Here is a 27,109-nt window from a genome sequence, read left to right on the forward strand (position 1 = left end):
TAGAGCTCAAATTGTCATATTGCTTTGTATTCAGAAACAAAATTCAAATGAACCATAAAGGATGCATTTGAAACATTTGAAGATTTTTATCTGGGTATACTATCTAGCTAAACACTAGTGAAAAACTTTTGAATCTTGTTCTAATAAAAAGTTCTTTTAAAAATCAGTATAATTTGATTTTCATCTATGAACACATTAAAAAAACGTTCACGCTGAAAAGTATTTAGCTTCATTTGTAAACTGAGTATTGAACAGTATGAAACCATGTAAAAACTATTATAATATTAACCATATACTTGTGGTTCACTGTAACAATAAGACAGACAATTTCCAACAATACTAAAAAGAGTATAGACTTAATGGAAAATATACTGTTGATAGATTCCCTGATCCCCTACCTTCCATTTTCTTCTTGCTGATCCTCAAATCTCAGCTTCTCATTTGCATACTTCAACAATTCCAAGCAGCCATAGTATTCAAATGGCATTTCCTAGAAGCATTACTCTCCCATGTCAGACACACGGGAGCAAACCATCTAGGAACAGCTCAGCATATCCAGAGTACAGGCTTAAACAATATTGGTAGGGAAAGAATACATTAAAACTCATTTGTTAAACAATTAAGATAAAATAAAAAATGGGGAATAAAGAATAGATACTTTGATAATTTGTCAAATTCTCCTGATCAAGAGTGTGACTAGACTTCTTATATACACAGAATCATAGAACATGAGGTCTCTTCCAACCCTAAGGAGGTCATCTAGTTTAACCCCTTGCTCAAAGCAGGACTGACACCAACTAAATCATCCCAGTCAGGGCTCTGTCAAGGCAGGCCTTAAAAACCTCTAAGGATGGAGATTCCATCACCTACCTAGGTAACACATTCCAGTGCTTCACCATTCTCCTAGTGAAATAGATTTTCCTAATATCTAAGCTAGACCTCCCCCACTGCAACTTGAGACCATTGCTCCTTGTTCTGTTTTCTGCCACCACTGAAAATAGCTGAGGTCCATCCTCTCTGGAGCTCCCTTTCAGATAGTTGAAGGCTACTATCAAATCTCCCCTCACTCTTCTCTTCTGCAGGCTAAATAAACACAGTTCCCTCAGCCTCTCAAGTCATGTGCCCCAGCCCCCTAATCATTTTCATTGGAGAGAGTCCAGCGGAGGGCAATTTGTCCACATCCTTTCTGTAGTGTGGTGCCCAAAACTGGACACAGTACTCCAGATTAGGCCTCAATGCTGAATAGAGGGAAATGATCATGTCCCTTGAGCTGCTGGCAATGCTCCTACTTATACAGCCCAAAATGCCGTTAGCCTTCTTGGCAACAAGGGCACACTGTTGACTCATATCCAGCTTCTTGTCCACTGTAACCCCTAGGTCATTTTCTGCAGAACTGCTGCTTAGCCAGTCAGTCCCCAGCCTGTAGCAGTGCATGGGATTCTTCCTTCTTAAGTGCAGGACTCTGCACTTGTCCTTGTTGAACCTCATCAGATTTCTTTTGGCCCAATCCTCCAGTTTGTCTAGTTCGCTCTGGACCCTATCCCTACCCTCCAGTGTATCTACCTCTCCCCCCCAACTTATTGTCATCCGCGAACTTGCGGGGGCACAATCCATCCCATCATCCAGGTCATTAATGAAGATATTGAACAAAACCGGCCCCAGGACCGACCCCTGGGGCATTCCGCTTGATACCATCTGCCAACTAGACATCGAGCCATATATCACTACCCATTGAGCCAGACGATCTGGCCAGCTTTCTATCCACCTTATAGTCCATTCATCCAATCAATACTCATTTAACTTGCTGGCAAGAATACTGTGGGAGATCGTATCAAAAGCTTTGCTAAAGTCAAGATACATCATGTCCACCACTTTCCCCATATCCACAGAGCCAGTTATCTCATCGTAGAAGGCAATCAGGTTGGTCAGAAGAAATCAATATGATTGTCTAGTCTGACCTCCTGCACAACACAGGCCACAGAATCTCACCCACCTACTCCCGCAACAAACCCCTAACCTATGTCTGAGCCACTGAAGTCCTCAAATCATGGTTTAAAGGCTTCAAGGTGCAGAGAATCCTCCAGCAAGTGACCCAGGCCCCATGCTGCAGAGGAAGGTGAAAAACTCCCAGGGCCTCTGCCAATCTGCCCTGGAGGAAAATTCTTTCCCAACCACAAATATGGCAATCAGCTAAACCCTGAGAATGTGGGCAAGACTCACCAGCCAGACACCCAGGAAAGAATTCTCTGTGGTAACTCAGATTCCACCCCATCTAACGTCTCATCACAGGCCATTGGGCATATTTACAACTAATAGTCAACGATCAATTCATTGCCAAAATTAGGCTATCCCATCCCCTCCATAAACTTATCAAGCTTAGTCTTGAAGCCAGATATATGTCTTTTGCCCCCACTACTCCCCTTGGTGAATCCATGTTGACTGTTCCTGACCACCTTCCTCTCCTACAAGTGCTTCAAAATGGATTCCTTGAGGACCTGCTCCATGATTTTTCAAGGGCCTAAGGTGAGGCTGTAGTTCCCTGGATTCTCCTTCTTCCCTTTTTCAAAGATGGGCACTATATGTGCCTTTTTCCAATCGTCCGGGACCTCCCCCAATCGCCATGAGTTTTCAAAAACAAAGGCCTCTGGCTCTGCAATCACATCAGCCAACTCCCTCTGCACCTTCAGCTGCATTAGATCCAGCCTCATGGACTTGTGCATGTCCAGCTTTTCTAAATAGTCCTTAACCTGTTCTTTCACCACTGAGGGTTGCTTACCTCCTTCGGGTGGATGCAACTTAAAGGGGTACAGGATTTAGGTTGGGGAGAGGAAGAGATGCTATGGTGCAAACACAAAGGACAAGTGCCCTTAATGAGAGGAAACTGGAAGACTTAAATATAGCCTCAAATTACATACCAACCATTTACTATATGCTGGTTTGATGTGACTGTATAAGCCTCTATTTAAAATAAAAATAACTAATCAGTGCAACTTCTGCAAAGTCTCATGGTGACCTTCCAGTTAAAGAAGACTTCTTGGTAATAGAGCACAACCAAATGGTAACGGAACAGGTTATTTGTAAATGCCTCTAACAAAGATAAATAAAAATAAAATATGTCGTTTCCTTCTTCAGTTTTTGAATTTCTATCAACAATTGCACATACCATTAAATATGTATGTACTAAAAAATACAGACCATGAGATCTGTATAAGTTTTTACCTAATTATTACACTAACTCAAAAATATTTTAATGCAATTAAATGCTGCCCACATTTTCAGGAATTAGGCCTTTCAGCTTCCCCCTTTCAACACATGTTCAAAGAATTTAGCATTATTAGACTGTCATAAATGAGTTAAGGTTTCTGGCAGTCTGCTGTAATAGCTTTGAATTTCCCTTAAGTGCGTACTGTAGATGACTTATTTTAATAAGAATTATCACTACCCTGTGGCTCAGACAAAATCTAAACTCTTATTTCCTTTGTATCACCAACATGCCAAGTAAAGGGCAATTTTTCTTACATGCAATATTTACTGAAGGTAAAATTAAGATGCATTCTGAGATACATGTATTGACCATGCTTCTGATCTTAACTTTTAAAATATTAATTCCTTCTAAAGTAATGTAAGACCTTCTCCATGTTTACATCTACATGCTGTGTTTGATTTCTCTGTCAGAAAATCTACAGTAGTGTATTTTCTTTTTTATGAAACTATTTTGTCTGACTACAGGAAAAGGAAGTCTTTTCTTGGATCTTTCTCAGGGACAATTCCAATTTCCTATGACAGAAAACATAACGGTATTTTAAAAATTATTCCAGTTCCATACTGCACTTAGGATGGTCAAAGTATTTCTGTAATATTCATTAGATTTAGTGTAGAAAGTGCCAGAAGCAAGAGAAGAGTGATTTTCTTGTAATGTTTCCTGCACTGATTGTACTGTGAATCTACTTTCTGGTACTTTAGTATAGAGCTGAATTGAATCAATCTTCCAAAAGAATGAGTGATTAGTCTCATTTCAAATTGCTTATCAAAAAAGCAGTGTTCATTATTGATAGCTCAAGACAATGAAAGTACTAAAACAGGATTACACAGATGGATTACACATATTTACACTGAGGATTTGATATCAGAATATCATCTTGCCATTACAAATGGATGAATGAAGGTAGGTAACGTCTAAGGCTAGCATATTTCCTGTACCTACTTTGCCATTATAGTCCCACTCTGCATAAAAGTGAACAGAAAGGGAAAAGTTGTGCAAGGGAGAAGGTAGTGTTGCAGCATCTTCCTCACTGCACCAGCGCTGAAGAGAGGGGGGGAGAGGACCTCAAATGAGTGGGCAGAGAACCAGTTATTGCTAAGGGCCAAGCCTCATAGATCCTCTCCAGTTACATGGATGGTTCTCAGTGAAGACTTTTCAGACCACCTCTCCACCTCAAAGAACAGCATCATGGCCAGCTTGTTTGTTGTGCCACATGTGGCTCCACTGCCAGTTACACTTTGACATTCCTGGTGACAAAAAGTGGATGGAGACCTTGAAAGGTGAACTAACCGTCTTCAAGAGACAACATTAATTCTCTAACCATGTTATACATTCTGGGGTTGTCTTGTTGACTGTCAATATAGCCAGCATGACATGCCACTTTGGCCTAGTTTACACTAGAAAGGGTTTTTCGGTATAGCTATACCATCAAATCCTCCTAGTGGAGATTCTTGTCTACGGGTTAGTTAGTGCGTGCAAGCCAGGGTATGACACTAGCTTGACATGCACTGACTGGCTGTGTGGACCCTGCTACTGTGTGCACAACAGAACTTTTAGTGAGTGGTAGCATGGTCCATAAGGCCAGTCAGTACAGGTCACACTAGCGCACTGTATATTCACAGCCCTGCTTTCTAAGCACTAACTAGCTGCGCAGACAAGCCCACAGCTTATCCTGGCATAGTTTATACCATTTCCCAAACATAAGCTCTACTGGCAAAAGGACTCTTTCCTCGCCCTAGTTATTTTGCCAGAATAACTGTCCACATTAGGGTTAGTTTTTTGCCAATGTAAAAGTGTTGTAAAGAATCCATTATACCAGCAAAAATGTCTAGTCTAGACCTGACCTTAAAGGCTTCTGCCAAACACCTCCCTCCACCTTTTTTCCCCAGAGAGATACTGTGATGGGATAAGGAAATGAAAAGACATCTTGTGCAGCTTTATTCCTCACTTTGTGTTGGCCTCTCACTCCATTACTGTGGAACTGAGGTGGCTTTGCTCCCCTGAGTACCATGCACCACAGAGAATCACACAACAGTATTCATCCCATTCTAACATATAGTCTTTTAAACTACTCCACACAGTTCATTTCAGTAGAACAGAGAACAACCTTCTTAACAGTGACAAAGAAAATGACAAGAAGCTACTATGTACTTTCCATCCCCCAAACCTGCCTTCATTCTATACCACAACTGAGGGATATATATTATGGAAAACAGTTTAATTTAGGATTTCTATCCCATATGGTTATGAAGAAAATCTTGAAACTATGAACCAAGTGTAAATCAATATAGTGTTCATCTTCCTGAGCCTCTCTGTATACAGTTGAAGAACAATGTGAGGGTGAACTGCCCGATTTGTCTCAATCAGTTGTCACATTTGACACCCCAAAGATTACAGTTTGAATGTCAATATCGTTAGCTATTTCACTGTTGATTATGTTAGCAGATATACACCTAACATGCTTGTTCCACAATCACAAGCCACTCCCCACCCATCCACAGGAACCAAAAGCCCCAACCTATCTGCCTAAATTTCTGGTTTCTTCACTGACCTCTACAATACAGGTTTTTTAACATGCTGAAACTGTGGGATAATGGAAGATCAATTTAATTTAATATAAAAACCCCAATAACCCCAGGGCTATTTTACTGTTATTCATTTGCATAACTAGAAACCTCAGTTTAAATGAGGCTTCCAAAAGAAGTTCCAGGTTGCTACAACACAGTGCCACAGAATCCAGAAATCTTGCCACAGTTCACACAGGGTGCCTTGTCTTCCCATTGATGCATAAGCCATTTAAGCTGCTGTGCTCTGGCCTGACTTTAGTCTTAGATGCAGCTACATGCTGTGCATGAACTGGTACCTAGAAAGCATACGTGCTCATGAGATTAGAATCTGGTGCACTATATTCCAAATGTATAGTTTTATTTCTGTAGATACACATTTTTGCAACTGCCAGTTTTAAAACACAGGGTAGGTTAGGTTCCAAAAATAAATACTGAGCGAAGATGGCACACACAGGTACAATACTGTTACATCCTGGATGTGATGTTTAATTAAGGTACTCCTCGCACTCCTAGATGCTTACACCGCAGCAGTAGCTAGAAACTCTTACCATCTTTGGCTGACCAGGAAGTTGCACCTCTTCCTATTAAATGTGGACTCAAGTATAGTGATCCATGTATTCCTCACTTCTAGGCAGAAATGGTGCCATACACTACACCTAGAAATGAGAACATTCAAGCTGATGCAACATGCAGCACTTTTTACTAAGCAATACATGAAGGCGGCTCACCAGAAGTCAGTGTAGTGTGAAGGACCAGGATAGGTCCATTACCAGATTCAATCTGAGGCCTGGAACTTGATTTTCATGGTGATCAAGTGGAGTGGACTATCTCTCTGTGACCTGACATGACATCCACAGTCATCATCAGGATACTGGAGTGAGCAGTGCCAGCGCATGATTCACTTTTGCAGCAATTGGCCACAGTGTGAAGTATTCTGCAGAATGGCCACTCATCTGACATCTGTTAGAGTGAAATGCAAGTTTCATTTATCTGCAAAAGGTTCCTGTCACATAATATAGGTGTTGAAGAATGGCCCAGCTTCACCTCCTTTAAGACAGCAATTAATATAAGTTTAAGACTATGCACACTGTCATTTGAGGAAAGAATGCAGAATACAGTCTCAGATTGCCTCAGGCGATTTTGTCAGGCACTCACATATATATATGCAATGGACACATATATACACAAGATAAACAGACAGAGTTGAATCATGATGAATGTAAAAGATATGGGGAAACTTCCCACATATAGTTATTATTTCCTTAGATAGAGGAGGACTGAAATGTGAAAGATTCTTTCAGTTCTATGCTTGCAATGGGGAAAAAGTTATTAAAATAGGGAAAAGAAGGTAAACAATATTCCATACCTCAAGTACCACATATCTTCCCTGTTCCAGTTGGTCCTGGTTTTCTGCTCTATTAGTGCAACTATCCACTTCAGTGAATAGCACATTCTGTTGGCCAAGCCTCTTATAAAGCACAATATTTTTTCAGCCGTGATGCTTGATTTAATATTTTCCTATTCATACACAGCACATTAAGAATGCTATTAAGAATGTACCACTACAGAAAAACAATTACCTAAAGGCATAAGCTTTAGAAAGCTAACATTGTCAGCCCTCTGCAATACAGTAAGAGTACCAGTGCATCTGGAATAGGGAAAGGAAGGGAACATGACATTGTCTTTTTCTAAAGGATGTTCTTTATTGATTTAAACCAAACATTTAATGTACCTTACACACAGCAACAGAAGGCTCGAAAGTCTACACCGCTCATTCAAACTGAAAATGTGTAACTGCACAGAAAACAATGTTTAAATCATTCCAAAAACTACATTCAATGACATGGAATAAAATATCCAGAATCCTGTTATCCTTGTACACTAAGTATATTTATGATACAAAACTGATGCATGTCTACACAGAGGTGTGCCTAAATTTACTTAAATTGTTTTTAAACTGATTTTAATTAAACCTGTACAACATGAGTGTAGACCAGGCTTACGATCATGTTCACTTACTGTCAAAAAGGGGGGGAAAAATCTATTACTAGAGTTTTAAAAAATCCACTTGTTTATTTCATAGAGAAGAGTAGGAAAATGTACATGGTGTAGAGAGGGAATTATTTCTTATTTTAATATGAATATTTTATTTTATTGAAATATTTTCTTATTGAATATTTTATTATTGACAATGAATATTTTATTTAACAGATTTTTCAGCCCATATGGTTGGAAAGACAACCTTCTGAAAAATATATTGACATAATACTGTCTTTCTGAATGCAGAGAGTTGTTCTAGTGCCTCTGTTGCTGCTCAGAGCTTCCCTAGCAGCAGCCGCGTGAAGCTAAGTATGCCTGAAGCTAATTATGCCATAATTCAGGGCAGCGGTGAAATTAACAACTGTCAGTTTCATTTTGCTCCTGTTTTGAAAAGCAACAATGGTCTTGGTTTAAAGAATAAGCATTTGCTAAGGTGATCATAGCAGGTATCACATTTTTCCTGTATTTAGAATACATTATTCCCAACCCCAAAGGTGCAAAAAAAATGGTAAGGTTTTTTTTTTTTTTAAATAAATATTAAACATGTTTTTGGACTGTCTTGTGATTTTTTTTTTAGCTCTCCCTACTCCTCAAAAATGACAGGCTCTAATATTAGTAGAAGGGAAGAGAAAAAAGTTCCCCCATTTTAACAGCCACTGAGCTCCACCCCCAAAACAAAGTCGTGGGACAGCACTTTGGTAGGAAACCCAGCAAACTCCCCAACAACTGGATGAGGGCTGGACTTTTCACTAGAGCCCTTTGACCTCACTGGTGCCACACCCCCCCCCCTCTCCAATAAACATCCTCCTATTGTACTAAACCCAGCCAGGGCTACTTCTGCCCCCAATCCCTGCCCTCAGATGCAACTGGACTAGCCAGGGTTGATGCACACCAGCCCATGTCCCAGTCATGTGAACTTGGAAAAGAAAAATTCCTGCGTGAATCTAGGCTGGGAACTAAAGGTATGTCTGCACTGCAGAATTAACTCAGGTGATCCACACTCAAGTCTGAACACCCGAGTTGGCCTAGCCTAGTTGTTAGCAATTACACAGCAAAGCCACATCTGAGTTACTCTGTCCTCACTGGTGCTGTGCTCATCCTTGTATTTTGCTAGGACTTCTGGGGACACATCTCACAGCAATCTGTGCTGCAATAAGCTGAGCTGCTTCATGTTTCTTTCACAGTGAATTGCAGGAAAATTTACCTGTCCTAAGCACACAGAGGAATCATGGGAAGGTACTGGAGGACTATCAGCACTCATGAGACTAAGCCTGTGTCCCCAAGTGAAAGTGGCACTGAACTCTAGGCTACATATCCAGATAGACCAGTTAGCCCAGGTTTAAAGCATCACTAAACACTAGTGACAGGGTTTCATATCGGACAGACACAGGGTTAAGGACAACACCCAAGTTAAGTGCAGTGAAGACATGTAGAGACTCAACTGGAAGGAGCAGACAAAAAGCAGCTGCAGCAGGGATCTCTGCACACTGATGTCAGACTGCTACTTACTACCTTCCATACTACTTTTTCCTTCCCTCCCTCTTTCTCCCCTCCTCCATTCACCTTCTCTCTCCCTCACTTCAGTGTCACCTGTCCCTTCTTTTAGCTAACCTTGATTAAGAAATTAAAACACAAAAAACAAAAAAGAGCTCATATTAAATAGATTAAAAACTGGCTAACTGATAGGTCTCAAATGTAATGGTAAATGGGAAATCACCATTGAATAGGTGACTTTTTTGTGAGGGCCCACAGGGATCAGTTCTTGATCCTGTGCTATTTAAAAACTTATCAATGACCTAGAAGAAAATAATTACTGATAAAGCTTGCAAATGACACAAAGATCAGACGAATGGTATAATGTAGAGGACACGTCACTAATACAGAGTGATCTGGATGCAGGTAAACTACGTGTGTTTTAATACAGCAAATGTACAGTCATAACTAGGAACAAAGTATGCACACCATACTTACAGGATAAGGGACTCCATCCTGAGAAGCAGGGACTCTGAAAAACACTCAGGGTTCATAGTGGATAATCAGCTGAACCAGTGAGAAGCTTTGGGCAAAAGGGCTAATGTGATTCTTGGATATATAAATAGGGAATATAAAGTAGGAGACGTTAACTCAGTATGTGTCTTCTCTGAAGGCTGTAAACTTTTGGGGGCAGGGACTTCCTTTTACTAGCACAATGCAAGCCTCGGTCTCAGTCGGTCTCTAGACTTTAGTATGTAACTACTTAGATTTACCTAAGAAATTTAAAATAACTCAAACAGGGCAACACAACATGCCAATATTTCATGGATCTGGCCAATGTTTTGTTAATAGGCCTTCCTTGTTATCTTTTATAGGCTTGGGCTGCCCTAAAAGGACATTATAAATCCATACAGTCATATTCTCCCTTCATGTAACAATGCAGTATTCAGTGCAATAAACCATATCCACTGAAGAGGACAAGAGTATATTTTATATCCAGTAAAACAATAGATAAATAGTGATCTCCAAAAATTCAAACTCACTATACATTTTTAAAATCTGATCAGAACAAGTCAACTTAAGAAAAAAGTGTGCAGTACATTTTCATTCCAAGCTCTTACCAAACCAGAATTAAAGGAAAGCATGCTCACAGCAAGTCTGCATCCTTGAAACTTCAGGAAATAATTCAGTACCAATACTTTCAGAACTGGTAAGAGGTTTCCCCTTCTACTAAAGAAATAGGAAAAGAAAAACAGTAACTAGATTTTAGAAAATATTGTCCCCAGGTTTCCTGCACATTTCACCAAATTCACTGAAATAGAAGTAAATCTATTGTAAGATTAAAAATATTTTAATCAATTTTTAAGAGACTATTTAAAAATGTGCAACGCTATGTAGTGAATGGGTAACTAAAGTTAAATGTGTTTAAAAGATGGAGATGTTTTATAAAAGCTTCACACTGCATATAAAATTAAATTTCAGTGGCATAAACATTAAAATAAAAATCAAACCCAGAAATTTGTTACGCTCTACTCAAGAATAATCAGAGAAAAGGGCTGCTCTTCCCACTTAGACAATAAAAGTATATAATATGGAGACAAAGTTTGACAAAGCTAAAAACTAGTATTCCCACAAATCAGAAATAATATCTATAAGAACTGAATATCCACAATCAAGGAGACAAATCATTTTTAATCTGCTATTAAAGATTTTTTTCTCTGATAACCTAACCATTTCATTAAGCTACTTTCACAGATGAAAGTTGTGTAACAGTCGGCAAAGATGATAAAAACCGGAAAAAAAAAATTACTGAAATCTGCTCAGTAAAATAAGAGTACACCATCAGGATCACTGGAGAATGAGCTAGCTTATTTTTCTACACTATAGAGGAATGTGTGCTGGTGTGTCAGAGCAGAAGTGAGCCCTAAAAACATACATGCATAAGGGGGGGCAGTTCTAATTTTCCTATGGTGAATCTTGTGTCTATAATTTTATGTCCTGATGCTACTAAAATCAAAAGAAAAGACCAAGGCATAAGACTTGCATTAGGAAGCAATTACTGTCATTTATACCAAACACAAGAGACACTTTCTAAAATGACAGTCACCCCAAAAATTTACAACATCCAGTATCTTCATTAAGCATCATCATCCTCTGAACACACTTTTGCGTTTGCTTGTTTGTTTGACCAGTAATGTCTGGATGTTTTAATTACCCCACTACTCTCTTCACCATTTGTCAATTATCTTTAACAAATACAAAAACATGCCTTTAGCATGTTCAACTCCTACACCCCTAGTGATCTAAGATGAGCACTAGAATTCTGCCATTTGAAATATATATAACCTTTTGCTTCCAGCCAAATAATGTACATTCAGAATAATTTAAAATTTCCTAAATGCTACAGATCATCACTCTCATCAGCTTTGCCACATAAAATACTGATAATCGCAAAAAAGAAGTGTTTGGATTACATTTAAATATTCCTCCACACTCCGCAAATCATCTTTATCTGGTCAACAGCCATAGTACATAGCATAGTAGCTATGACCCCTGCATTTGAGGTGGTGTGATCAAAGGAGGTCTGGCCAGACTTGGAAAAACATTTCCACTGAGAATGGACATACTGCCTGTCAAAAGGTTATTCCCACTGCGTACAGGGAGCAGCTCATATTACTCCAGTGTAACATGAAAGTGCAAAATCTAGCCGTAGTAATCCACATACATGTTTTTCTTTCCAAAAGGGCATATGGGAGACACTGACTAGAACAGAACATCCGTATTATCATTTGAAGGGGGAGAGAAAAAGGTTTCCCTAATCAATCCAGCTATGAGAATCAGACACTACTTAAAAAAAATCACTTTTAAAATGTTGCCCTTTAATTTGGAAATTTTCTTTGTTACTTTTTTCCTCTTTTACTTTTTAAAAGATCAGACTTTCTGTTCTGCAGAAGACAAAACTTTGGAGGCGTAAATCTTAATGTCAATGACAGGAAGGCTTTGGTGAACCATTACCATAAATCTGACAAACGCTAATTTGATGGGTGGCTGTATCTGTCTGCTGCAAGGCCAGTCTAGACAGTCTATTGAGAAATCCTAAAACACAACTGTTTGTTCCCTGTAACACCATCTGGATATGGCAATAAGAGCCGACCCAGTGCCATTCACACATGGATCAAAGCACATGCTAATGCCATCATGAAGTCATACACATAAAAAATTCAATCTGAGAATTCTAAGCAATTTTCCTAAGTCCTCAGTGAAGAAACCTCAGACTTAGCTTGAGTCGAGCTAAGGGGGAGAGGGTGGAAAAAAGAACAGAATATTTAATGAGCTTGGCCTTCCAGAGGAATGTTAGGCCACCCATTGTATTGGAAAAGGCTCATGTCACACTTCAGTCATGGCACCCATCAGGGAGCCCCTTTACAAAAATTGATCTGAGGACTTTTGTAATTACCTGTTTTGAACAGAAACAATACCCAGAAATATGAGAGGGGTTCCAAGGTGTAAATCTTACATTTTATTATATCAGACTGAGCTGGCAGAATTTTCAATATTGCAGACAATATTGCAAACCTCTCTCTCATTAAACTGCACTGTGGCATTAGATCAAAGCATCAAGGGCCCCCTATTGAACTTCTCTAAATATTACAAACATAAGAGCAAGTCTGGCTGTGCAGAAACTAGAAACAAAGCCAATTTTCTTTCTACTTCCCCTCCACCCCCACCCAAAATGCAACGTCCTACAATTTAGCTTCAAATTTTATTTAAAAATTAAAGCTAAATATCCATGTTGCAAAACCTAAGTTCATAAAACTTGATCTCCATAAACACTTAAAGCATAATTAACTGTTCTTTGCATGCCTCACCTCAGCAACACATTTTCTAGAATGTTGTTGTTAATATCTGACTGCCTTTCATCAGAATTTTTTTTTTTTAATTCTATGCTACATTTTTTTTTCATGCATAGCATTTTGCAACAATCCTAACAACCTGTAGAAAAATTATGTTAGGCTTTGTAATAGAATTAGATATCAGATATGCCATATTTTTCCTATGAAGGATCTGCTGATACTAAGATAAGCTTCCAAAAAAATAATGCATTTTGATCATTCTGAAGACTTGGGGTGCAGTGTTTCGTTTAACTTTGCCTTTTTGATTCAGCTTATAAATGACACATTCTACAGCAAACGGTTTTGAGTATTTCTGAGAAAGTTACACTATGAATCTAGCATGCTGTTAAGTTATACTGTCATTTGGGAACAGGAGCAACATTTTTTTTTTCATTTTGATGTAGACAATATTAAAAATGTGGCTCCCATTCATGTATTTGATATATACAAGACAGGTGATTCTTTCACATATAAAACGTATAATTTATTAAGCAAGCATACTATTCTAGTTTATTGTAAAATTTAAGTTGTATCTTCACCATAAGTGTGGAGATGAGCAAAACTCATTTCTGTAATCACTAATGGTTACTAATTTCTTGCACGTATTTAACTATCAATATTCCCAAATGTAACATTTTAAGTTTGTCAGTTAAAAGCATTATTTATCTCTGAACACACAAAATTAAAGTCATATTTAATTGGACCATATACTTACTGTTTCACTGCAAAATTGTTGCAACAATGCAGACTTTATAAGCAATTCTTACAGTATCTACTAAGCCCTTCAGACCATTATTCCTCTGTGCTCCTTTGCAAACAAGATACCAAAGCAAAACACCAAGCAGTTAAACACATTTTTTGCAAAGAACTTGAGGTACAATTTAAAAAAAAAATTGGTCAGAGGACGACTTTACCGAATTTTAATATCCACCCTTCAAATGTACAATTTTTTCTACATAATTAAATTTGAACACTTTGTACATTCTGTGGTATGTTAAATTTGGAACACTACTAAAAAGAGTGTATATTTCTCTTACTTTCAAGGTTTCTTTTAAAGATTTTATTAAAGAACAAAATAAATCAGTAGGTAGGGACATATATATTGCACTGTAGAAACTTTCAGCTAACAGCGTGCAAATTACAAGGATCTGTTCTACTATTTTTTAAAGTGATACATAAAAAACAGTTTCACCCTCGTTCAAGATGGCGACTATTCAAAAAAGTGAATCTTGCCAACAGACTAGCAGAGAGCACAAAACAAGTGATCACTGACTCTCTCATAGGTTTGCTAGGGAACAAATAAAGAGGCTTATTTATAAAGATCCCCTGATCTTGAAGAAAGAGCCAAGATGTATTCCCAGTACTGAGTTGGGACTCTCAAGACTAGTAAATTGTGAATCAAGTTTTAATAGCAAAGAAATGTTTCAATGGGGGGCGGGGAGGAGAATGGGACTGTTAGAGGAAGGTCCTGTGCATCACTACCAACAGAAGTTGTGGTAGAAACTACTAAAAAGTAACTTTTAAAGGGGGAAAAAACCAAGATCAAGAAAAGATGAGGAAATGACTACCCCCCCAATGCTTTCTTCCATTTAACACGAAGCCTTATTTATAACTAATTATAGAATATTAAACTAGCTCTACACTTTCAGCATGGTTAAATCACACAACATATACACCTGAGGCATCCATACATACTCCAATACATTAACACCTGCACTCTTTTTTCTTCAATACGAATAATTGTTTTTAAGTGATTGAGCTAATTCTGCTTAAAACAATACTTAATATCATTATAATCGAGTTCCAGAAACAGAATAGATGTGAAGGATATGTTAAACAGAGTTCAAAGCTAAAAAACTCTGATATTTCAGCAGTTACAAGACTGCAGTAGAACAGCATTGCCATCTACTGACGAGTTTCATTGTAAAAACCTTCCATAATCAAGCCAGAGTTAGGTCTAATCTAAGAATGCTTAAAATCTGTGTGAGCTCTTCTAATTACCACTTAAGGAAAAACTGAGTCAAAACACAAAACATCTTTAAAAATGTAAATTAATAGATTCTCATGCAATATATTTGTGTCAGTAACAAAATATGCTATTAGCTTCTCACCTACAAACAACAAAAAAAGTAAAGAGAACAGTTTAATTAGATTTGTAAATTATATACACACACATATATATATACACACACACACACACACACACACATATATATATACACACACACACACACACACACATATACACACACACACACACACACACACAGAGCTTCCTGAAAATTAAAGGGTTTTTTTTAAAACTCTTCTGTAGTTTGTAGATGTTAGCAGCAGATTTTAGTGTCTCCGGAGGATCTATTAACTTTATATATAAACATATGTATGTGATTATCCAAATTATTTGCCCAATTCTATAAGTAAGGAAAATAAAGAACATACATTTAAATTGATCAAATAAAATCTCATTTTATCAAATAAAGTACATTTGTTCCATTATTTCTACTTCTTGGTCAATGCCCAGACAACACCTTAGGAAACAAAATAAATCCCATTACAGAAGCTAGTAGAAAGGATACATTGTTTAATTAAAGGAATAACAAAAAGACTTTTTGCCATGCTTATTTCATTTCAGTCATAGCTTTGATAAACATGCTATGGAATGAAAAAACAAGCATAGCAAAATATTCATCCACAAAGAGAGAAGTCTACAGGACAGAAGAATTGTGCCCACTTGGTCAGTTTTCTGGGACATCTGAAAAGCCCACCCCAACCATGACAGAGGTGCTATATCTATTAAATCACAGATTTAGTCAAAAAGAATTTTTTTTTACCCCACTGACCCAGAGTGACTATCATTTAGCAAACACAAAAAAGAGGGTACCAGCCAAAAACCACTACTGTACTTGAAACAGAAGGCAATGAAGTGGTTCGCTTTAATGAAAGACTTTTCCTTTTCTATAATCCTACTGTAAATATTGAAAACTTATTTAATGCACAGAAAGAGAGACAAATGTGTGCTGTCATTATGAAAACAAAAAATATATCAACACTGCACAGGGCACAAACCACCACGTAACTACTTTTAGTTATGTGGTAACTGTCATGTAATTACAGTACATAGTTATTTATGTCTCTCGGATTACATGGCAATAAAGCCAGGTTACCTGTTACCATATGTAGTAATTTGTGGTTGGTAGATGTTGGAGATAATTTAATATATTCATCAAATATATCAGTGTGAAAGCTATAATTACAATTATTGTAAAGCTATAGATGCAGTTTCTCGTTTTCTGCAGAACATATAACTGAATTCCCACAATGGCCACAAATAACTGGGCTCTAGTCATAGACTCATACTATATCAGGGTTGGAAGGGACCTTCGGAGGTCATCTAGTCCAACCCCCTGCTGGAAGCAGGACCAATCCCCAACTAAATCATCCCAGTCAGGGCTTTGTCAAGCCTGACCTTAAAAACCTCGAAGGAAGGAGATTCCATCACCTCCCTAGGTAACCCATTCCAGTGCTTCACCACCTTCCTAGTGAAAAAGTTTTTCCTAATATCCAACCTAAACCTCCCCCTTTGCAACTTGAGACCATTGCTCCTTGTTCTGTCATCTGGTACCACTGAGAACAGTCTAGATCAGTGGTTCCAAAACTTCTTCCGCCGCTTGTGCGGGAAAAGCCCCTGATAGGCCGGGCAGGGCTGTTTACCTGCCGCATCCCTGGGTTCGGCCGATCACTGCCCCAGGCCAATGGGAGCCGTTGGAAGCAGCACGGGCTGAGAGACGTACTGGCTGCCACTTCCAAATGCTCCCATTGGCCTTGAGCAGCGAACCGCAGCCAGTGGGAGCCGCGGTCGGCCGAACCCGCAGATGCAGCAGGTAAACAAACCGGCCCTGCCCGCCTGGGGCTTTCCCCGCACAAGCAGCTGAACAAGTCTGGGAACCACTGGTCTATATCCACCCTCTTTGAAACCCCCTTTCAGGTAGTTGAAAGCAGCTATCAAATCCCCCCTCATTCTTCTCTTCTGCAGACTAAACAATCCCAGTTCCCTCAGCCTCTCCTCATAAATCATGTGCTCCAGCCCCCTGATCGTTTTTGTTGCCCTCCGCTGGACTCTCTCCAATTTTTCCACATCCTTCTTGTAGCGTGGGGCCCAAAACTGGACACAGTACTCCAGATTAGGCCTCACCAATGTTGAATAGAGGGGAATGATCACGTCCCTCGATCTGCTGGCAATGCCCCATCTTATACAGCCCAAAATGCCATTAGCCTTCTTGGCAACAAGGGCACACTGTTGACTCATATCCAGCTTCTCGTCCACTGTAAACCCTAGGTCATTTTCTGCAGAACTGCAGCCTAGACACTCGGTCCCTAGTCTGTAGCAGTAAATGGGATTCTTCCATTCTAAGTGCAGGACTCTGCACTTGCCGTTGTTGAACCTTATCAAGCTTCTTTTGGCCCTCCGTATCCTAACCCTACCCTCCAGCGCATCTACCACTCCTCCCAGTTTAGTGTCATTTGCAAAATTGCTGAGGGTGCAGTCCACACCATCCTCTAGATCATTAGTGTCAGGATGAGAAGACCCACAGACGTGTTTCTTTGAGAGGATGGTTGTTTTAACACTTCTTAAACAAGTGGATCTATTCAGCATGAAAATACTAGGATACTTAATTTTGTTTCATGCTATCTTTTCTTTAAAAAAATGTCACCATAAAGTTTTGATCTTCTATTTTACTCTTATTTTATTGTGTACATATTAGGGCTGTAAATTAATCACAGTTAACTCAAGCAATTAACTCAAAACTAATTAGATTTAAAAAATTGTGATTAATCACAGTTTTAAACCACACTGTTACATAGAATACCTATTTCAATGTATTATAAATAAATATTTTTTTATCCCTTTCTTAATGATTCCCAAAATTCTGTTTGCTTTTTTGACTGCCGCTGGATGTTTTTAGAGAACTATCCACAATGACACCAAGATCTTTCTGAGCAGTAACAGCTAATTTAGACCCCATAATTTTATATGTATTGTTGAGATTATGTTTTCCAATGTGCATTACTTTCTATTTATCAACACTGAATTTCATCTGCCATTTTGTTGCCCAGTCACCCCACTTTGAGAGATCCTTTTGTGGCTCTTCTCAGTCTGCCTGGGACTTAACTATCTTGAGTAGTTTTGTATCTGCAAATTTTGCCACCTGTTTACCCCTTTTTCCAGATCATTTATGAATATGTTGAATAGGATTGGGCCCAGAACAGTCCCCTGAGGGACACCACTATTGACTTCACTCCATTCTGAAAACTGATCATTTATTCCTACCCTTTGTTTCCTATCTTTTAACTAGTTACCAATCCACAAGAGGCCCTTCCCTCTTATCCCATGACAGCTTACTTTGCTTATGAGCCTTTGGTGAGGGACCTTGTCAAAGGCTTTCTGAAAATCTAAATACACTGGATCCACTGGATCCCCCTTGTCCACATGCTTGTCGACCCCATCAAAGAATTCTGTAGATTGGTGGGGCATGATTTCCCTTTACAACCACCATGTTGACTCTTCCCCAACAAATTAGATTAATCTGTGTGTCTGACAATTTTGCTGTTTACTATAGTTTCAACGACTTTGCCTGGTACTGAAGTCAGGTTTACTGGCCTGTAATTGCCAGGATCACCACTAGAGCCCTTTTAAAAAATTATTAAAAATAATATAAAGTGAGCACTGTACACTTTGTATTCTGTGTTGTAACTGAAATCAATATATATGAAAATGTAAAAAACATCCAAAAATATTGAAATAAATGGTATTCTATTATTTTTAATAGTGCAATTAAAACTGCAATTAAGCAAAAAAAATTCATCTTGCAATTAATCACAATTAATTTTTTAATTGTTTGATGGCCCTAGTTCAGATTTTCTAGGTTTCCATTATATATTTTTCTTTCAAGAAGAGCAAGATGGTTTTCCCAAAGTTATTCACTTCAACCTTGCCCTATAACTGGTCAAAAAACAGTTGTGCATGGTATGCAAGAGCACCCTCAAACAGCTTTATGTAAGCAACACAAGCAAGTTGCAGCTTTCTTCATATAGTTTCTCCTGAACTGAAGGATCAGATGGGGGGTGGGTGGGGGGGGGGGGGGAGAAAAATCTGAAACGTTACACAAAACCAAGTTTTGAAACACAGTGATGGTCAAAGTGTTCACATTAAACAATGGAATTCTTATCCAAGAGATCTGGGAACAGACTGATCGGCTAACCTAAGCAGTTTCTGAAATTTGGTCCGCAGAATCTATTATTATTGATTATGTGCAATCAGGAAAGCAACCAGCTTAACTTTCAGATGTCAAAGCCAGCAGTTAGACAAAACCTTTCTATTTGTAAACCACAATACATTTGGCCCAAAAGTTACTGAGACATGAGAGACATGGAACATCATAATGCTATTTTTAAAGTGTCTTTTTCCCCCCCAATCATACTTTAAAGTAGACAAAATTTTGGACCTAAAGCATTGACGCTATTGCTTTAAAAAGTTATCAGCTTCTTGTCATTACCCTGGCGTTATTAAACAAAACAGATGTAGCACCACATCTACAGTCTCTACCAAAGTTTTCACACAAAGTGTTACCAATAGCTCTGCAACAAATGAATGGCCACTAGCAGAAAGTGCACATTATTAATACAAAAATCCATGCACATTTGTGAATGTTCCTCCTCGCTTAGTAGAGGGCTACCAAACTAACTCATCCATGGTACTCTCTGGTCAAAATCCTATTCTTTAAGGCAACATCAGTTGACTCCTGCTCCATTAACCAATTTCTACCCAATATGTTAATACTGTAGAATTGTCAAAAATGATTAGGAAAGGACACAAGGAGAAATCATTGAATATCAGGGTTGGAAGGGACCTCAGGAGGTCATCTAGTCCAACCCCCTGCTTAAAGCCGAACCAATCCCCAGACAGATTTTTGCCCCACATCCCTAAATGGAAAATATGGAGGGTTTTTTAGTTATATTACAAACAAAAGAAGTCCTAACAATGATATTGGTCCATTCCTAGATGGAAATAGTAGAATTATCAAAAATAATGCAAAACTGTTGAATAAGTATTTCTATTTGGGAATAAAGCAAATGAATTATGATGAAATACTTTCCATTCCAACATTAACTCAAGAGGATGGTAAACAGCAGCTACTGCAGTTATTAGACATTTTCAAATCACCAAGGACAGATAGCCTGTTCTTTTAAAACTCTTGGATGCAGGCTGAGAAGATCTCTGGACAGTTAATGTTGATTTTCAATAAGTCTTGAAATAGTGGGTAACTTCCAGAGGACTGCAAGAAACCTAATACTGTACAAATATTTAAGGAGGGTAACTGGGATGACCCAGTTATAGGCTTGTTAGCCTGATATCAATTACAGGCAAAAATAATGGTACAGCTGATATGGACTTCATAAGTAAAGAATTAAAAAGGCAAATAGTATAATTAATGCCAACCAACATGTGTTTATGGAAAACAGATGCAGTTAAATAACTTTTTTTTTTAATTACAAGTTTGGATGATAAAAAGGTCACAGTATTGATGTAATAGACTTCTGCATGGCATTTGACTTGGTATCACACACCATTTTGATTAAGAAACTAGAATGATACAAAATTAATATAGCACACACTAAATGGATCAAAAACTGGCTACCTGATAGGTCTCAAAATGTAATTGTAAACAGGGAATCATCATCAAGCAGTTGTATTTTTAGTGGGGATCTGCAGGAATTGGTTTCTTGACCTATACTATTTAATGGTTTTATCAATGACCTGGAAGAAAACAAAATCCTTATTGATGCAATTTGCACATGACACCAAAATTGGGAGAGTGGTAAATAATGAAGTGGACAAATCACTGAAACATAGTAAGCTGGGCACAAATAATGTGTGTTTCAATATGGTCAAATGTAAACAGATATATCTAGGAACAAAGACAAAAGACAAAACTTACAGGATAAGGAAAACAGTGACTGAGAAAGACTTATGTTTAGATGATAATTTACCATGAAACCTGAGCTCCCAGTGCGACCCTGTGGCCAAAAGGACTAACGCAATCCTTGGATGCATAAACAGGGGAATCTCAAGTAGGGGAGGTTATTCTACCCTCTGTATTCATACTCCTGGGGGGATTCTGCCCCAAAAAAATTAAAAGTATGCACCAAAAATTAAAAATTATGCAAATTTTATATATCAAAATTTTGCAATATAATCACACCAGTTTCAATTGTTTTGGTAAGATCTGTCAAGATCTTGACGGACTTGTTTCTGATTAGGGGAAGAAAGTGTAGGTGAGCATTTCTGACAGCCCTTAAATTCCAACAGATTGATGTCCAAGCACTGTTCCTAATGTGACCATTTGCCTTGGACTGGGTGGAGGACACAAATGTGCTCCCCATTCCAAGAGTGAAGCGTTCAATATTAACCTGACCATACAGGGACATGGGTTAAACGACTCCTGCACAAACCTTGGATGGATTCATCCACCAGGTAAGTGGTAGCTGGTGGTTCAGTTAATACGGAGAGCCGGATAACAGAGGCTTAGATAAACAGTGATCTAATGTATATGTTTTCATTTTTTTCACAAAATGCAAAAACTAAAGTTTTTCTGTAAAAATGCAAATTCTGCATTTTTCTGTGGCAAAGGGATTTCTAGGATCCCTGGTGATAACCCCTCTTTGTGGATAGTTGAAGAAAGAGGTTGAGGTAGAGCTCCTAGAATCATGAGCAGACCTCAGTACTGGGAGATGTCCAGGAGGTTACAAGGTACTGTAAGGTCCCTTGAGTATCAGAAGCACAAAAGAACTCCGTACCGATGCTGACAATATTGCAGAGGCTGTGGGATGTACTCATGTCAGTACCACAAGGTCTTTTGGGTACCAGAATTCCTTTAGTACTGGAAGCACTACTGAACTCAGTACTGATGTCGTCACAGATGTTGTGAGAGACATTGATGTGGTATCAAGTTTGCATTGAAGCTGGTCTCTTGAACAAAGTGGTCCTTAGTACTGAGTCCTTTATCACTGAGTTATGGGACTCAGATGAAGTTTTACCATTCTTCACAGTAACAGAAATACCCAGAGCCTCATTAGCACTCCTCTCAGGACTTGAGGTTTCCGGTGACAATCTTTTTTGAAGACGGGGAAAAAAAAAAAAAAAAACCCCACTGATGTTTTGCTCTTATCACCTGTTTTATGCTTGGAGTGGGAAGCTCTCAGTATTACTGGCACAGTTATCGGTACCTCAGTCAAGGAGAGAGCTGGAGACCAGAGTTTCCATGTTGTCTTCCTCTTAAAAGTTCTTGGTGATCCTGGTCTTGATGACAATGAGGCACGGGCAGACGAGGAAGGTCCCTGTACAGGTGAGTTGTCTGAACCTGGGTCTGAAGCCAGTCTTAAGACTTGCTCCATCATTAAAAGTCTATACTTAATTTCCATGTTTTTAAGAGCTCTTCCCTTAAAGGACAAGCAAATTTTACACCTGCTTGCAACATGAGATTCTTCTGAACAATGAATGTAGTGGAGGTGCCTCTCATTAACGAGGACTGCTTCTTAACAAGAGCAACATCTTTTAAAGCCTGGGGAGACTGGCACCCCGACAGAAGAAAAAGGTTACTCAAACCCCGCAATAGGGTAAGAGAGGGGAAAAAATTAAGCAAAGAAAAAAAGGCAACAAATGTTCCAACTATAAAGGCACTAAATTTACTCTAACTATACAGCTAAATACTAATAAAAGAGGCAAACAGGCACGCATCAAACAGGCACATATTAGACTCCTCTCAGGCCAAAGGCAATTAAGAATGAACTGAGGGCAGTTCGCCCACACAGCCCTATATAACCTCAGTATGGAGCATGAGGATGTGTAGGCAGCATGCATGGGCCAAACGGGCACTACTTCCAAAGATCTCTGATCAAAGGTGCAATGGTGCAGGTGCACTTCAAACTGAGCACCCACTGGGATACTACTTGAAGAAGAAAAATAAGTTAGCTACTGTTGGATCAAATTCATCCTTGGGTGAAACATTCACTGACTAATAGCTGCTGAAAAGCAGCATGAACGTGTAAAGTTCTATACAAATGGCATGAAAAATAATTCTCCACTTAGAGTGTGATTTGCTATGAAACATGATAATAAACATGAAAATGTCATTCATGTTTGATGCATGTCAATGGTTTCCCAAAAAAAAAAAAGTGTGTCCAACTTTCAAGTAAAAGAACAGCTTTGCCACCAGTCAATGCTGCAGATAACTTCAGATCCAAAAGCAGGGTACTTTCCTTCTCCCACATCAACAACAGTGAAAATTCTTTAAGGTAAATTATACCCTCAATCACATCTGTGCAATCCCATTGCCATCAACAGATTTCCAGAGATCTGATGCAAGTTTAGTAAACAATTCTGTTGAGGATGTCTATGGAGGACGAGAACCCAACTCACTTTCTGTTAGCGTGGTTCTCCAGTGCAATGAGAAGTAAAAATATTTACTTTAGACACTGAAGCAAGCAGATACATGACTCCAAATACACATAAGGAACAGATCTGTTAAGTTAGAAGGTGCCATTTTTACCTAGTCAATTTTCAGAAAAGCAACACCACACTACAAATTCCCCTGTTTAGGTTCAAAAGTACTCTCAACATGCATTTTAACAGCTGTAATAAATTTGCATTAACTTGAGTGCTATAAAACTTAAATTTTAATACAGCCTCTACACTGGTGATTGTACAGATGGGGTTTACTAGGCTACAGTCCAAACACATTTTGTTCAAGACACGACACTAGGGAAAACTCACCTTCAATGTAATGTGTTTGAAAGGGAGGATAATCACTGAGCTGTCATTTAAAATAAGACAAGATCAGTTCCTGCGGAGAACACATGCTTGTTCAGGACTTCTTACAGGTAAACCTCAGAATTGAGAAAAATATTTCCAAGGGTGTCTGCACATGCCCACATTGGAACAGATTAAGAAATGTCTGCCTGATGCAGTGAAGGATATTTCTCTAAAGCAATCCACGTTCCTCTCTTAGGACATAAATCTTATACAAATAATATGTGCGAACAACCAAAACAATAAGGGGTCAACAGCTTTTTGGTTTGCTATATTATTATTATTAAATATAAAGCTTGTACCATCCACAGTGTAGCAGAAAGCTATAAGCTCACAAAAGTGATTTTTCATGCTATTCAGGCCAAATTCCAACAGTTCAGCTTGCAAAGTCTCAAACGATTCTGAATTATCAGAGGCCTTCAAGAGACTTGGAAATACTCGTCAGCCAAACAGCCATAAATAAAATAAATTAAACCAAATTTCAAATATGGCAGTATCTACAGTTACAGTGAGCCAAAGCAAGCTACAAAAAACTATGTCTAACACAGCATGATAATTTTAGCAAGCTATAGTACAAAATGTCAGACATCTCCATTAATCAATACATGCACAGCGGGACAGAAATTAAAAAAAGATGTGATCTTTAAGAAATTTTATTTAGATTCGAAAGTCTCTACATAGTGCATAGAAGCAATGATGTATGCCACACAGCTTTATGACTAAATTTAGATTATATGTAATCAATGACTTCTTAATATTTTGTCTAAATTCATTGAAGTTCACAATTATAAACTAAATCTTCTGCATTTGACACTAAAAGTTGCTATCTTGTGCATAGACTTTTTTGCTAGGACCTAGGGTTGCCAACTTTCTAAACACCAAACATTCTTTCCCCACCCCTTCTTGGAGGCCCCGTCCCCTGCTCACTCCATCCCCCCCCTCCATTGCTCACACTCCCCCGCCCTCACTCACTTTCACCAGGTAGGTGCAGGGAGTTGGGGAGTGGGAGGGGTGAGGGCTCCAGCTGAGAGTGCAGGCTCTGAAGTAGGGCCAGAAATGAGGTGTTCAGGATGCGGAAGGGGTCCCAGCCAATAGGAGCTGTGGGAGCAGCACTCGGGGCAGAAGCAGTGTGTGGAGCTTCCCTGGCCGCCCCTGCACCTAGGGGCCACAGGGAGCCCACCTTAGCCCTGCCGCGCCACCAACCAGACTTTTAGCAGCCTGGTCAGAAGTGCTGACCGGAGCCGCCAGGGTCCTTTTTCGACCGGGCGTTCCGGTCCAAAACCGGACACCTGGCAATCCTACTAGGTCCACTTACATAAGCATTTAGCATATCCCGCTAACAAAGAATACATTTAGATTCCCACTTGCAGTGGATAATGCCTAGATGGCAGGGGTGGATAAGTGCTGTACCCCAATCAAAAGAGACAGGCATTAATCCAGCCTCCAAAAACCCTTCTATAGCAGTTCCTGAAAGCCTATGTGTCTCGTAAGCAGCTCATAAGATGTCAGGCAAATTCACTGCCGCACAGAATATGCATCTTTGGTGGCTGATTTTTTTTTTTTAAAAACACTGCTGGACTAACAGCCAGTTTGGTCTGAGGCATCTATTTTGGCTATGAAACTAGAATGAAAGACAAAGAGAAGTATATGGGAGTTTTTCAGCAAGCCAGGCTAACCCTGCAGAACTAAAATAAAGCTGTAGTTTCTCAACAGAATGCCACCATGATTCCCATTCTATGGTGAGGAAGGCCTTGTAAGTACCTAGATATTTGACTACTTTACATCAAGTGTGAAGGAAAAAATAATACATTGAAGCTAAGCACTCACATGCCTCCAGAAACATCACAAAAAGAGGAAAACTCACGAACAGAGAGGCTTGATCCACCTGCAAACAGCAAGAGCGATGCAGCACAAAAGCAGCCATTACAGATGGATCCTTTGGAGATGAGGGATATCCATACTGCTCTACAGAAAATCTCATGAAGGATTTGGGCTACAGCAGTGCTAAATGCTCTAGGCCAAAACAGGTCACAGACCCAGAAAATAAACATTTCTGAGATATGAGCTGAGGAGGGGCTGCACATTTTTAGCACTGCTTGGAGGGGGGGGGGGAGAACACCCCTCCGATTGGTTGCTTTCCCCACTTGCTTGGGTACTCTTCCCCAGGAAGCAATCAGGGCTACTGCAGGAATTGCTCACCCCTCTCCCTAATAACCTAACTCCATTCTCACAGGAAGGGATTGAGAAGAGGAAGAACTGAGCCATGCAGAGCAGTCTGCTCTTTTTCTCCCTCATCCCCCTCCTGTGAAACACAGAACATTCCTTTGCTCCTTCCTCCTCCCACTCTGAAACACCCAAGGACAGGGGAGGGGACCCCTTTGAAGCCCTCTCCCTCTCCCCCCAAGCCCAGGAGAGGGCTTAAAACATAGGTGAAAGTAAGCCGGTCCGGTCCGGCGTACCGGCAAGAGCCAGTACGCCATGCTGGACCGCACCAGCTTCCACGGCCGGGATTTAAAGGGCTCAGAGCTCCCCGCCGCTGCGGGCAGCCCAGAGCCTTTTGAATCCCGGCCGCGGCTCTGGTGGCGGGGCTGCGGCCAGGATTTAAAGGGCTCGGGGCTCCCCTCAGCGGCAGGAGCTCTGGGCCCTTTAAATCCCTGCCCCAGCCCTGCAAAGCTCAGGGTTCCCCACAGCGGCTGGAGCCCCGAGCCCTTTAATTTGCCCCTTAGCCCCGGGGGGCTCCCAGCCACCTCTTCAGCTGGGAGCCCCTGGTCGATTTAAAGGCCCTAGGTCTCCCAGTCACAGCTGGGGCCCCAGGGCCTTTAACTCTTGAGAGGCCACGCCCCTTCTGGATGAGGCCACGCCCCCTCAAGACTCCAGCAGTACCGGTAAGTCACTTTCACCCCTGGCTGAAGAACCTCAGGAGCTGCAGAGGCAAGGCTGGCAGGGGCAGAACTGATGCTGGGTTTGGAACGCAGAATTAATTGCTGGGCGAGGGGATGGGCAGATG

At 39.7% G+C, this 27,109-nt stretch overlaps 1 protein-coding gene across 4 annotated transcripts in view; it reads right to left on the bottom strand.

Annotated features, from left to right (window-relative positions):
• The window catches only part of ARL15 (ADP ribosylation factor like GTPase 15), a 314,760-nt gene that overhangs the window by 222,701 nt on the left and 64,950 nt on the right, over positions 1-27,109 (bottom strand). The window contains exon 1 of one of the 4 annotated variants that reach the window (XM_039543483.1): positions 6,378-6,399. The exons of the other annotated variants lie outside the window; for them this stretch is intronic. Coding sequence (XP_039399417.1) covers positions 6,378-6,380 — 3 coding nt within the window. The 5' untranslated portion in view covers positions 6,381-6,399. Of the gene's footprint in view, positions 1-6,377; positions 6,400-27,109 lie in introns of those variants that run through there. 4 annotated transcript variants of the gene reach the window in all.

This window comes from Mauremys reevesii, linkage group 6, assembly GCF_016161935.1.
Source record: "Mauremys reevesii isolate NIE-2019 linkage group 6, ASM1616193v1, whole genome shotgun sequence".
NCBI classification, from domain to species: domain Eukaryota; kingdom Metazoa; phylum Chordata; order Testudines; family Geoemydidae; genus Mauremys; species Mauremys reevesii.